A 13,672-nucleotide genomic window follows, 5' to 3' on the forward strand; every position below is an offset into this window, starting at 1 on the left:
GCAGCTGTGGTATCCCCGCTTCTCTTGACCTAAACCCGGTGGGGATAGAGCAAGGACAGGGTGTCACAGGGACAGGCAGACTTGACATAGAAGAACAAGGTGAGAAGTGTCAGCAATGTGACCAGGAAACAAAGCAAAGTTAATTGCCAGGATTAATTACAAACCATCCTGGCTTTCCTCCTTCCACAGTCCTCACCCAGTCTCACTTTGGTACATCAGCAACACCACAGGCAGGAACCATCCCTGAGTGACTATATCAGTGAATCAAGTGGTGCCACTTTTGCCAGCAGTAGGTGTCACTGCATCAGGGTACACAAGGCAGGTACATCCCCATCCCAGGCTAGTGATAAGGTGGGGGGTTATAGTTTAGCACTTTCTGCTGGCAAAAGAATAGCACCTACCAAACAGCAGCGTCCCAAAGTCCTTCAGGGGTTGGATATTGGTTCACTGCAGTACAAAATGTTCTAAAGCTACTATTAAAATTGAACAAACATTAAAAAGAGATGTACTAAAGTGTAATTTATTCCGTGTAAATTCAAAGGAGGTTCCACCATTCATTACAGGATCATACATTGGGCCCCACTGCTGTACTCCAAGATATAGGCAGGGTAAATCTGGTGCTTCTCAAAGATGACGAAGATGGAAGGGTCTGTCGGGTCGTTCACACAGCTGTCGTAAAGTCTGTTTGAATTAACGGCTCTGGGTGGAGGGCGAGGGTAATCTGGGTTTCCCTGAACAAAGTCTCCAACAAGAACATGAGCTACAAACATGCTGTAGCAACCACTATGAGAGGAACAGTACTTGTGAGAATAGCTGGCATCTCTGGCAAAGTAGCTTCCTAGGGACCAGAAAAAGCCACAAGTAAGACAATACATCAGCTGAGGAATAAACATCTATCAGCACTTTGGCAGCCAGAAATTCGCAGGCCCAGGTAGCTCTACGCCCATCCTTGCCAGGTGTTTCCACATAGGCTTATTTTAAAGCATCGATACGCTCTAGCCACTTCTTGCCATCAACCTCCCAGTCCTGCCTGCCCAAGAGTTTTGCTAAACAGCAGGAACCTGAGGCAAAGAGGGGTGGGTTTAGCCCCTCCAAAAATGGGATTGCTGTGGATGCTGCCTGCAGCAATGCAGATGCACGCAGCTGACAGTGCCCTAATGGCAGGAGTGCGGGAGTCAGGGACAGTCAATCACCTCACACCCACCCACCAGCCCGGCTGGGGTCTGCAGCCCATGCTGCTACAGCCTCTGAACCCACACTTATGCACTTGTACCTTTTCCATACATTGTCCCATGAGTCCCACAGATCCTCCAGTCGAAGTTCTGCTCACAGATGGCAGGCACGTGGGATGGACTTGTCCCGTGGAACAGGAGTCGCTCATCCACCCATTTTGATTTACTGAGCTTCTTCATCTGCTCCTTTTGCCTAGGGACAAAAAAAAAACCCCAAACCCCAACCAAACAGAAATTAATGACATGTTACCCTGGTTCAAACAAGGACAATTTCCCAACTCAGCTCCTCCTACTTTTGGGTCATGGAGGAACAGTGACACAAACTGCTCTCAGTGGGGTTACTGCCTGCTTTGCACTTCTGTTGGTACCCGGCTGCACAGCTGGCTCCTTCCAACAAAACAAAAAGTTCTCAGCATTGCTATGGACTGTGTCACCCACAACTTCATACCACATGAGAGAGTAGAGAGACAAACATCACTTGACTGGGAATTGGTCAGTTCCCAGGTTATATAAATCCTGAATGCTTAAATATGGTTATAAAACTGAGCTGTATGAAGCCACAGCAGACTGTATCATCTTTACCCCTATCTTTATCACATTAAAAGTCTGCTTTTTTTTTTTTTTTTAAACTCCTATGTGGACGACACTAAAACAAAAGGAATAAATCTGAGATACCACAGCTCAGTCATGCTGAAGGAAAAGAACTTTCTTTTTGAATAACACTAGCAAGAAGCCCCCACACAACCTGTTAGGTTATGTGATAAAAGGCTCATTTCCACACAGACAAAAAGCATAGAGACAATCCCAACAGCATAATCACAGAGAGAGGAACCCCAGCCCCGGCCACTTCTAAGGTTACCCCAGGGGAACCTCAGCCCCAGGAACCAAGGGACAACCAGCACCGTGAGCAATGGAAAGAGTCCAGAGCAGCTCACAGACATAAGGGGGGTACTGTCGATGAGAATATAGGACTTATTATGGGACAGAGGGGAAGAGCATTTGGGGCTTGCACAGGACTTGTAATGGGATGTTTAACAGAGGAACTGTAGGTGGGAGAAGGGAGGGGTCATAATGGTCTGAGGAGGAACAAACACAGGAAAACAGAGAGATAAGGGGGTAAAAAGGACTGGCCAGTAGACTTGTCTGACCATGCCCTATGCCTGATCAGCACAGTCTGCCCTGATAGGGTACTCATTAAACTCCATTTCTAACTCTTACTTGGGTGATGGACCTTCCAGCCTGTGTGCATGCGCATGTATGGGGGTCTGGGTGCAGCAACCGCAGTAGGACCTTCGGTCACAGGAGCTATACATCCATAGCACCAGTAATGACAGCAAACAAGGGGGTGTGTGTCAGTATGTGATCATTAACCAACATAAGGCTGAACAGCCAGTGAGGAGGGTAGCTGGCCTGGGAGTCAGGTTTTGAAAGAGTCATAAGTCTGGCCAGATGCTGGAGAGACCAGAAGGTCTGAGCTTGCTTACCAGAGGGACCAGGAGGTCCAGGCCAAGGCTTTCATGGTGAAGACATCATAAAATCTATAGCAACTCACTTGCATGTGTGTGTGTGTGTGTGTGTGTGTGTATGCAGAACCTAACTGAAGATGAGAGGATCCAGGGGCCAGCGCGTTGGTAGGCTGAGAGTCTAAAGACCAGCCCCTAGAGGGACCCATGCATGTACATATGTTCCAGTAAAAGGCTTGCATCCCAGCCATCCGGAGGAAGGGAACAGGATGATCACAGGGGGACCTTATCGCTATCTACAGCTACCTGAAAGGAGGTTGTAGACAGGTGGGTGTCAGTCCCTTCTCCCAGATAACAAGTGACGAGATAAGAAGAAACGCCCTCAAGTCCTGCCAGGAAGGTTTAGATTTGTTATCAGGAAAAATTTCTTCACTGAAAGGGTGGTCAAGCGTTGGAACAGACTGCCAAGGGAGGTGGTGGAATCACCATCCCTGGAAGTGTTTAAAAAACACATAGATGTGTGGTCCTGGGGACATGGTTTAGTGGTGGACTTGGCAGTCCCATGTTAATAGTTGGACCTGATGATCTTAAAGGTCTTTTCCAATGCAAATGATTCTAGGATTCTAGGATGAGGCCATTGGTGCTGTTTATGATTGCATGAGTGCTGTGCTGTGTTGAGTTTCATGGCCAGCTGTGTGCTTATTCATACCTTTTGTGTGTATGTGTGTGTTTGTGCGTGTGTGCCTACTGGGAGCATGTGCTGAACCTCACTACCAGCCGGACACAGGCACACAGATACACGGCAGGCTCACCTCTGCTGGGCTGCTGGATTTGGCGACTCCTAACGCTAGTATGGAGGACAATAGATCAGGAAATACCAGTCTTCTGCTGCCATAAGGATAATGAAATAAAATAGATACAAACCACTGAAAAACTTGCCAAAGTGTGGGGTTCTGGATCCTCTGCATTTGGTGGATGCAGTAATTTTTCATTGTCTTCTCAAACAGCCTCTTAATTTTTCCATACTCATGGGAAGTGCAGCTGAGCTGTACCAACTGAAAATTTTGGAAACACCATAAATAATGTATTACTGACAGCAACAACTCCCAAAGTCCAAAGGACTCACCAACCTCCTCACATCAGGGGAAAAGTCCTGCCGGTAAAATCACAAGCTTCTGTTGTCTTTCCAGTTAACCATCCTCTCCCCACCTTCACATTCACCCACTATGTGGAAGCATAGGCACTGACTGAGGGAGATGAATGCAATCCCAACGAGCTTCCTTCGGTGGACCCACCTCTGCATCTAGGTTACTTTTACTTCAAAGTAACCTGAAGATGAAATGCACAGCAGTATTCATGCTGCTATGAGAATAATGAATATCAGTTTCACCTTAATTTGACATTATAGCTCCTTCTAGCGTCTTCCCTGCAAGGCTAAGCCCTAGTTTTAACACAGCAAATAATATTTTGCCTCAAATCAACAGAGGAAATACTGGCACACCCCCTTAAGATGCAGCTCGTCCAGTTTATCAGAGGACCAGGTGCCTTGGGAGAGTGCAAAGGACAGGTCAGACCCGTAGTGGAGAAAAGGGTCTTTCTTATCCAGCATGGTTTATGTAGGGGGTCTCAGGGAGCCTCCCAGGAGACACAGGTCTATTCTGAATGTGAAACTCTCAGTGCTGGTTTACCTCATGGTTTCTTATTTTATAAGACATATTTAAAAACTAGGAATATCTCAACTGCCTTGGGTCACATTCTCAGAAAAATCAGTACAGGACATGGTTTGCCCTACCCCTTGGAGAGCTGGAAAGACATACCTTGAACCCAATATCAGGCAGTGCAGATTGGTCCCATTGTGGAGGATAGATGGAACATGACAGAGTCATGTTTTGGCTGCAGAAAAGAAAAAGAAGCAAGTCAGTCCACGATACTCCTAACTAAATCCCTCTTCCAGAGGATCCAGCCACTGTTATCACTGGATTTTTATTTTTGTTTTAGTTTCCACATTACCATTGTCCCTTCCTCCAGTTTAGATTTCCACACACGTCCTAGTGGCACTAATGCATCTCTTGGCAGGTCAAGACTTTGATAGGAGAGCTTCAAATGAGGAGTAACATGCTCCTAGCTGAATGGTTTGTACAACTGTTCCAGCTAGCCCTCCATGTGTGCTGCTTGAACCTCTAGGAAACAGGAGTGCGAGCCCTCTCCCTCCATGTGGCTACTCATCTCTAAATCCCTGGCCAAATGGGTGGCCTGCCCCTATTTGTCCAAGATCAAGCTTGTCAGGAGGCTGCGGGTGGAGGCTTGTGCCCTGCAGGCACTACTTCACTGGTCAGTGCTCAACAACTTCCAGCATTAATGCCCTCCTGGCATGCATGTCTTAAACCAGGCAACAGAAGCAGTAGCATCCATTCAGGAGCTACAGTTTGTCTCCCTTTTTTTGAATGAACCCACCCTTGGTTGAACTGACCCTTAAATTGAACGCTTAGCTTCAAATGCACCGTCTGCTAGTGAGTTTCTGAAGCAAAGGTGGCTCTTTCTAAAATAAAGCAGTAGCAAAACTGACTTCTACAGCAGACATACTCAAATTCTGCCAAGCTGAACTTCCTTTAAAAAAGCCGTAAGATAGGGTATCCCAAATAAGTGCATTCAGTTTACTTCATTTAGAGGGATTTGCTTCTGTGTTTTATTCTGTCCTCAGCTTTTCAGGGGATGACATCTATCTGTTCCACAGTTCTTGGGACTGGCAGTCTCATGCTCCTACTCTGCGCACAGTTTGTTTAGTACTGTTGGGGTATAAATCAAGGAATAAAAATCCCTGGCACAGTTGTGTCAGCCCTATGTGGCCTTGCTCTCACAGAGAGAATAAAACTACTCTAGGGGTCCTTCACAGCTGCCAGAGACTGCCACCAAACATCCCTTCAGCACGCTTCACAGAAGCGTTGCATAATTTACAAATATTGTCACCACAAAATTTGCCATTAAACCAGTCAACAAAAGGTATCTAAACATGAATATAAGAACTCTAAAACTGAGGGTATTCTTAGCAGAAAGGTGCTGTCAGGTAGCGACATTATTAAATATATTATCTTCTTCTGAAGTATATTACCTTCTGTCTTGTCCACCTTGAGAGGACCAAAATTTTGGCCATCGGGCAACTTTTCTTCGAGTTCCATAGGTCAAATTTGTTTGGACCATGTCTTGAAATAAAAACACAATGACTCAATAATTAGATAATTTATTGTCCAGGGACATACCCTTATATGTTTAAAAAAGAAACAAAGCAAGAGGTAGCCCCGAATACCACGTCAAGGTGCTCCCTTTACCACACCTACCCCATACTTCAAAACCATTCCCACTTGTGCTGCTCTGCTTGGAGATCAGCAAGGCCAGCCACCTGCTAGCATAGGTTGTGAAGCTCAAAGGCAGTCAACTACCAACTGCACTTGCACATGCATTCACATCCAGGCTGTTGGCCAGAGAAAACCACATCTGATGTCAGGCCTACAGCAGGGAAGAGTTTTCAATACGATGGAGGCCATAAATCTAGCTTTCCTAGCAGCACAGGATTGTTACATGGTGCTAAGAGGAAAGTCTGCCCTCCCTTCTTGGTCCTGCAGCAATATCACAGAGCACATGCTGTGTGACATAGCTAATTATCCATTGTTTCCTCCTTTAAACACCACCCTCTTTATTCATGCCAGGAAACAGATTTAAAGTTTGGAAAGCTAACGGGAGTTTTAAGATGGGTAAATCAGAAACAGAAAAAGCATTTCTCATTTTGCCGTTTTTCTCTCTGTGCAATCAGCCCTAAATTTTCCTTTGCTGCACCTATGTGCTTTCTCACTGCATAAGTAGTTTGCAAGACGTCTATCATGGGCTCACTTCTTCACCATTTGACTTCTCAGTCCTTTTTTTTTTTTTTCCTTTTTCATTCCTCCTCTTTAGTTGTATAAACCCAAATGCATACGCCAGATGCCATGAAATATTTACAGTCGGCTCTTCTGCTGAATATACTACATTGTCAGAGATGCTTTTTTGGCTATAGATGCGCAAGTCTAGAAGCTCGAGCAGGGTATCTCAAAACTGCAGAGAAATGTACATGCTGCTCAAGTTCTGCTTGGAGAAAACTTACAGGAGGAAAAAGACCTGTTCAAAGAAACCCAGACACAGGGTGAGAACCCTGCATGAAGGAGGCTGCCTTACAGCCTGCTGCACTGTATAAGTGGCTTAAAATAAGGAGCTACTTCACCTTCAAAGTCTAACTCATACATCTGAGAACCAGTTGTGAATAACACAGTGCCTTTCTGGTCAGCTAGAAATTCTTTCTCCAGATCTGCAGATGTTACCGTGGCAGAGCAGTGATCCGGATGCTGTAGAAAGAACAAGAAAATAGTCTTTGGTTTAGGTGACACTGTGGGGAAAAAGCAGTATTTTCCCCGGCCTGTATCACTGAATGCCATTTTGAACTAAGTCTTAAAGGCTTCAAGCATTTTGTTCTTTAGCGAGAGGGGTAGCCCACAGAGAACAGCTGCTTGTAGCAACAGCAACCAAGCAGCCTTCAGCCTGTGTGTCAGCTTCAGCCAAAAGGTGTCTGTCATCTCTGGAAAATGCCCCCACTTTCAAAGCCAGGCCTTTGAATGCTTTCACAGAGTAGCAGTACTGCTTTGATGAACGGAAAATTAAGAAGACAAACCCACCAGGGCATCAGAGCAGCACTGCAAGGGCACCCAGCAGCGCGTGTGCAACACCCCAGCTGCAGAACAACGTGCCCTAAATAACTCTCCAAAGACGGCTTAACAAGAGCTTTTGGCATGGACAGCAGATGGATCTCACCTTTTCCCCATACTCAATCCAGTGCCCAGAATCATCAAGCCAATACCAGGTGTACTCCATTTTGGGAGCAGGTGGATGAGTCAGAAGATACCACAGGTGCAGAAGAGCTGACCAACACCTAATCAGAAGAGAAATCCACATTAAAGTATGGGTCTTTTCCAAAGCTGTCACACTATGTGATATCCCTGGTCTGGTTAGAAGTCTAACTGCTTCTCAGAAAAGGAGACCCCTCCAACCTGGGAAGTGCATGTTTGGCCCAGAACAAATAAACTGATGTTTGTACATTTATGTGGCATGGTAAGCACCACAGAAATGACCCTGACCTCTCTGGGCTGGACAAAGGTCACTGTTTTTCTCTAAAATATATCTTTCTAAAATACACATTGTAAGAAAATAAAACTTGACAGAATAAACTCGGCTTGTTATAGGAAGGCCAATAGTGCCACCTGGCTAATAAGAATAAGATTTGGCTTTCAGGCAGTGTGTGATCAGCTGCAAAAGTCAGGACGTCTTCAGAGGGCACTGGTGAAAGCAAAGGTGATGCTCACAGGTACTCTACCGGGTGCAGGTGCCCAGGTGCTGGCAGCAGGGGCTGCAGGGGTGGCCTCTGTGAGCAGATATCCACACTGCAACACATGGAGGACCCCATGCTGCAGCATGTGGACATGCCCTGAAGGAAGCTGCAGTCCATGGGCAGGAGCTCATGCCAGAGCAGGTTTATCCTGAAGGACTGCAGCCCAGAGGAAAGGAGACATGCTGGAGTGAGGGAAATTTCTGAGAACAATGCAGTGGTGGGGGGCAACTCTTATGGACTGAGACCAACGCCCATTCCCTATCCCCTCTGCATCACTTGTGGGTGGGAGGCAGGGGGGAAGTAGAAAAGCTGGGACTGAAGGAGTGAATTTCAGCCTGGGAAGAAGGTGGATGAGGGGAAGGTGGTGTTCTAATTTTTGGGTTTGTTTCTTATCATCCAAATCTATTTTAATTGGCAATAAATTAAGTTTCCCCAAGTCAAGTCTGTTTTGATCAGTGATCTCCCTGTCTTCCTCTCAACTCATGAATTTTTCTGTCTTACTTTCTTCTGTATCCAGTTGAGGAGAAGGTGTCAAATTCCTTTGGCAGGGGAAATCACTTACCAGCAAAGTCTTTGCTCTGCAGTCTACCCTGGAAACACAGTACCTACACAGAGACGAAGCTGAAACAGGTAGCCACCAATAATTCCAATTCAGAGGATTTTACTTTGCTTGATGCAGTGCTTTAGCCTCCTTTGAAAGTCCCAGTTTTGGACCCAGCCAATGCTTTTCCATGCATCTCATCACTTTGCTGCTCCTACAACATTTCCCTATCGTGAAGCACACAGACACAGCTGAGACCTGCCCACCTGCATGCCATGGAGTTTGCAAGGGTCTGTGGCTGAGCTACTCAGGGTTACCCAAAGAATTTGAGCACCCTATTCAAACAGAAACTGAAAATGATCATTTATCCTGCTCTGATGCTCTTCATGCCTTGGCAGGGACCACGGGTATTCAGAGCAGGCTAGTCAGAGGAAAACGTCATAGGAGGAGCTCCCTTACAGAGCTGGTTACAGTACAAAGGTCCACAAACAAAGGCTTGGCAGCCCCTGGACTGCCAGAACAAAGAGCAAGGAAGGACCCACATCTCCTTCACAGCCTCAGCTTGCTCCAGCACTGCCTTCAGACCATGGGTGCTCTTTGTACGCAGTAACACCAGCCAGGCCTGTTCCTAGAAAAATGCTCACACTTAATTTACTTGCAAATCCCACTGCAGGAGATTCATGAGATCCAGCAGTTCTGGGAGATTTTTTTGGATGTGGTGGTCCCTTTTCTCCCCTCTGCACAGCAGTGTGCTGCTGCTGCTGCTGCTGTGGCAGAAGAATTTGAAGTTTGTGGATTTGAAGTGTGGGATTTGAGGGGCAGAAGATAAACAGAGAGGAAAGCGGGGGAGGAGGGTGGGATGATATTTCCAGGCAGCTTTCCTCCATTGCTCCCCCATCCCTGTTCCCTCTCGCCACTCCATGGATGGATACTAACCCCTGCCAGCTCCCCTGTCAGTACCCAGGGCTCCCAGTCTGCCCTAACCCCATCGGCTTTCCAAAATGCCCAGTTGTGCCCTACTTTCACTTGTCAGCATTTCTGCTCCTGGAAGGGAATTTCCACTTACCAGATAACCCCAACTAGAAAGAAACAGAGGTGAAACAACAAAGCAGATGGAAAAAAAATTACCTAGCAAGACAGATCTTCACCTTTTACTGAAGATTTTGCTATCTGGTCTTGTGCAATTGAGAGATACCATGTAAATTTGCTTTTTATATCTCCAGAGGAATAACTTTATACAGAAGGAATTTTATACGTTAAAAGCAACCTCATGCCACCTTTTTTCTTACACTTCTCCCTCACATAGAAGAAAGGACGAATTAATGAAGATATAAGTGCAGCTTACCATATGACTAACTGCAAGCAGGTATCCTTCCAGCAGACCTTATAGCCAAGCCCACAAGCTATGAAACCCCCAGCTTTCTCCATCTGCCTCCCTCCCAGCTCAGCAGCACCCCAGGAAAGCTGCCAGAGCCCGGCACACGCCACCTCCCAGCTGCCCTACTCACAGTCATGTCATCAGGCTGCTCAGTCACCACCCCTGGGAGCTGAGGGCACCAGCCACGTGCCTGCCAGTTGGATGAGCCCTCTGAACCCTTGCTCCACATGGGAAAGGTCCCCCAGCTGCAGTAAGACCTTCAGAAAAAAAGTACAACTGGCCTGTGATAGCTCCTCATGAACTCCCAACTGCACATCTGTACCTCGCTGTCTCTCTCAGGGTCTCTCTCCGTGGGACATCATGGATGCCTCTCCGCTTAGCCACTGACCCTTAGAAAGCGGAGCTGAGTAACACTTCCTTCTGGTTATTGCGCCATACTACGCATGCGCATCTGCAGACCGGCCAGGCACAGCTGATGTTTTTGGCAGATGCACCAGTAAAATCAACATCCCTACAAACTGGCATCGTTTATCCCTACTGCCTGGTTCCTGTCATCATGCACCAGCACTTAGCTTGTGCCAATTCCTCCCCTCCTTCCAGTGGTTGGGGGTATTCAGGACCTTCTCCTTTCAAGATTCCTGCCAGGAGCAGCTTCTGCCGATCATCATTCTTTGAAAGCCAAAGCTGGCATTGCCTTGCAAAGCAAACCCCAAATCTCAACACAGAAAGCGGGTGCATCTCTCAGCACACTCTCTGCATTGGTTATTACACCATTCAGCAGGGTTGCAGCATGCAGCGCTGCACGGAGTGACCCAAACCAGCACAAACCGAGCACAGAGCCCTGTGGGGCAGGCTACGTCAGCCCACACAGAGCTCTGCACCTTCCCAAGAATTTGTATTTGTATTCCTTTACCCTGAAGGCTGATCCTCTATTCCATTCTTCCCCACGGAAATCAGAGAAGGGTTAGGAGCTTTCCACTCTGACCTCCAGCCTTTCTGTCTAAAGGCGGACAGTTTACCAGCTGTGTTCTGAAGCATAACGCTTAACAACAGGTCAAATAGTACTAAGTACATAAACTTGTTCAGATGCAAACACTTTTTGGTTGTGGGGTGGGTATTTTTGTTATACAAATTGCATTCAGCTGAATTGGCCAGAACATTTTTATTTCCTGATGATCTACTCAGGCCAGATCAGTATTGCTGAAACACATAAATCTCTGGTTTAGTTTCTGGAAAGGTTGCGCTGAGTACATTTTATAGACATAGTACTGAGAGAGAAAAAAAAAAAAAAAAAGCACACCACCACAAATGAGGTTATGAAGTTGAACTTTGTTTCTTCCTCCTCTAGCCTTTTTTGACTGACTTTTGATCTCCCATATGCTACTCCGGCAGACATGCTCCAGAGCGGAGGATCGCACCAGGGGACCATGGGGAGCTTTCCATGAACTGGCAAAACTGTAAAGCGAGCACGGAGCGAGTGTGGGTGCCCCGGCCCTCCTCCCAGGGCGGGAAGCATTGAGGCCCTGGCAAGCGGCAGCTCTGACCCAGCATATGCAGGACCAGGAGTGAAGGTGGCCAAACCCCCACCCATATGAAAGCAGCGCCCAGAGAGTGCAACGGCTGGGGCATGGCACGGCAGTCGCCATGCAGTCGCACTAACAGCTTAGAGAGGCGAGCTCAAGCTGTGGAAATCACTCTCCCAGAAGAAACTGAGCTATGGTTTCCACTCAGCCAAAAGCCAGTGCCAGAAGGCATGTGGCATCCCAGATGGCTCCCACGTAACCGCACAGGGCCCAAGTCATGGCCGCAGGGAGTGCCCCAGCCTGCTGCTGCTGCCGGAGGGCACCCGGGTGGGTGATCTGCTCTGCCTGGTGGCAGAGCTGGAAGGGGAAGGAGAAAGGTTAAGGAGTGTCAGGGAGTGTGAGAGGGAGATAGACTGCTGGAGCCGCTCTCTACCGTCACTGAGACAAATGCACGGCCCGGACACATCACAAGAAGCGGAGGCTCCCCTGCCCTCTCACCATCAGGCAGGAGAGGACCTAAGAGGTGAGGAGGAATGGTAACAGGTCCCTGCTCAGGGCAGCAAATGAATCACCTCCCAGCCCACTTCCCAGGTGCCCCTACACAATAGGTGTGCGGAACCCGAGGGCCAGGAAAACAATATGGGCAAAGGCCTGTCCAGGTTAGAGGGGCTGCCTAGGGAGAGTTGGTCAACCCCAGGCATCACAACCGCCTCTGCTAAGAAAAAAAGAAAGGTGGCTGTCATCAGTGACTCCACTCTGAGAGGAACAGAGAGCCTGACATGCCAATCAGACGCAACCCACAGGGAATCTGCTGCCTCCCTGGAGCCTGGGTGAGGGATGTTACTAGAAAACTCTCTGGTCTGGTACAGCCCTCTGATTATTACCCATTACTGGTTTTCCAGGTGGGAAGCTATGGCAGGTCCTTGTCAAAACCTGAACTCCTTCTACAACAGGATGACCCATTTAGTGAATGAGGGAAAGGCCGTGGATGTTGTCTACCTTGACTTTAGTAAAGCCTTTGACACCATTTCCTACCTCATTCTCCTGGAGAAGCTGGCTGCCCATGGCTTGGACATGTGTATTCTGTGCTGGGTAAAGTGCTGGCTGAGCGGCTGAGCCCAAAGAGCGGTGGTGAATGGAGCGACATCCAGCTGGCGGCTGGTCACAGGTGGTGTTCCCCAGGGCTCAGCACTGGGGCCAGCCCAGTTTAATATCTTTACCAATGACCTGTATGAGGGGATTGAGTGCACTCTCAGTAAGCTTGCAGATGACACTGTACTGGCTGGGGTGTTGATCTGCTTTGAGGGCAGGCTGCAGAGAGATCTGAACAGGCTGGACGATACGCTGAGGCCAATTGTATGAAGTTCAACAAGGCTCAGTGCCGGGTCCTGCACCTGGGTCACAACAACCCCACACAACACTACGGGCTTGGGGAAGAGTGGCTGGAAAGCTGCCTGACCAAAAGGGACCTGGGGGTGCTGGTTAAGAGCCAGCTGAACATGAGCCAGCAGTGTGCCCAGGTGGCCAAGGCAGCCAAGAGCATCCTGGCTTATATCCAAAACAGTGTGGCCAGCAGGACCAGGGAAGTGATTGTCCCCCAGTACTTGGCACTGGTGAGGCCACACCTTGAATACTGTGTCCAGTTTTGGGCCACTCACTGCAAGAAGGACATTGAGGTGATGGAGCGTGTCCAGAGGAGGGCAGCAAAGCTGGTGAAGGGTCTGGGAGTCTTATGAGGAGCTGGGAACTTATGGAGGGACCTGGGGATGTTTAGTCTTGAGGAAAGGAGACTGAAGGAAGACCTTACCCTCTCTACAGCTACCTGAAAGGAGGTTGTAGACAGGTGAGGGTCGGTCTCTTCTCCCAGATAACAAGTGATAGGACAAGAGGAAACAGCCTCAAGTTGCACCAGGGGAGGTTTAGACTGGATATCAGTAAAAACTTCTTCACTGAAAGGGTGGTCAAGCATCAGAACAGGCTGCTCAGGGAGGTGGTGGAATCACCATCCCTGCAGTGTTTAAAAAACACATAGATATGGTTCTTAGGGACATGCTTTAGTGGTTGACTTGGCAGTCCTGGCTTAACGGTTGGACTTGATGATCTTAAAGGTCTTTTCCAACCTAAA

At 47.9% G+C, this 13,672-nt stretch overlaps 1 protein-coding gene across 7 annotated transcripts; it reads right to left on the reverse strand.

Moving 5' to 3' along the window:
• Positions 1-504: 504 nt before the first annotated feature.
• Positions 505-12,939, reverse strand: LOC119148126 (protein mono-ADP-ribosyltransferase PARP12-like). Of its 7 annotated transcripts, XM_037387816.1 has the most exons (9): positions 12,583-12,938; positions 10,155-10,281; positions 7,532-7,649; positions 6,948-7,068; positions 5,805-5,895; positions 4,513-4,588; positions 3,620-3,750; positions 1,274-1,425; positions 505-838 (listed from the first exon to the last, which is right to left on the reverse strand). In XM_037387816.1, exons 3-9 carry the CDS (start codon positions 7,589-7,591, stop codon positions 558-560), a joined length of 912 nt encoding a protein of 303 aa, XP_037243713.1. In that variant the 5' UTR covers positions 7,592-7,649; positions 10,155-10,281; positions 12,583-12,938; the 3' UTR covers positions 505-557. The 7 variants fall into 7 exon arrangements, with proteins under 7 accessions (XP_037243713.1, XP_037243710.1, XP_037243711.1 ...); XM_037387813.1 differs by lacking the exon at positions 10,155-10,281 and having other exon boundaries at positions 12,583-12,939; XM_037387814.1 differs by lacking the exons at positions 10,155-10,281; positions 12,583-12,938 and adding an exon at positions 10,306-11,271.
• Between the last annotated feature and the right edge of the window lie 733 nt (positions 12,940-13,672).

This window comes from Falco rusticolus, chromosome 5 (assembly GCF_015220075.1).
Source record: "Falco rusticolus isolate bFalRus1 chromosome 5, bFalRus1.pri, whole genome shotgun sequence".
Taxonomy (NCBI): Eukaryota; Metazoa; Chordata; class Aves; order Falconiformes; family Falconidae; genus Falco; species Falco rusticolus.

Excerpts from the sequence above, each read along its gene's own strand:
- LOC119148126 (XM_037387812.1), bottom strand. The coding sequence starts at position 10,074 with ATGGAGAAAGCTGGGGGTTTCATAGCTTGTGGGCTTGGCTATAAGGTC. Across the intron at positions 4,589-5,804 it reads CAAGGTGGACAAGACAGAAG|CCAAAACATGACTCTGTCAT; the intron begins GTAATATACTTC and ends TCTTTTCTGCAG. Across the intron at positions 3,751-4,512 it reads TGCCTGATATTGGGTTCAAG|TTGGTACAGCTCAGCTGCAC; the intron begins GTATGTCTTTCC and ends CAAAATTTTCAG.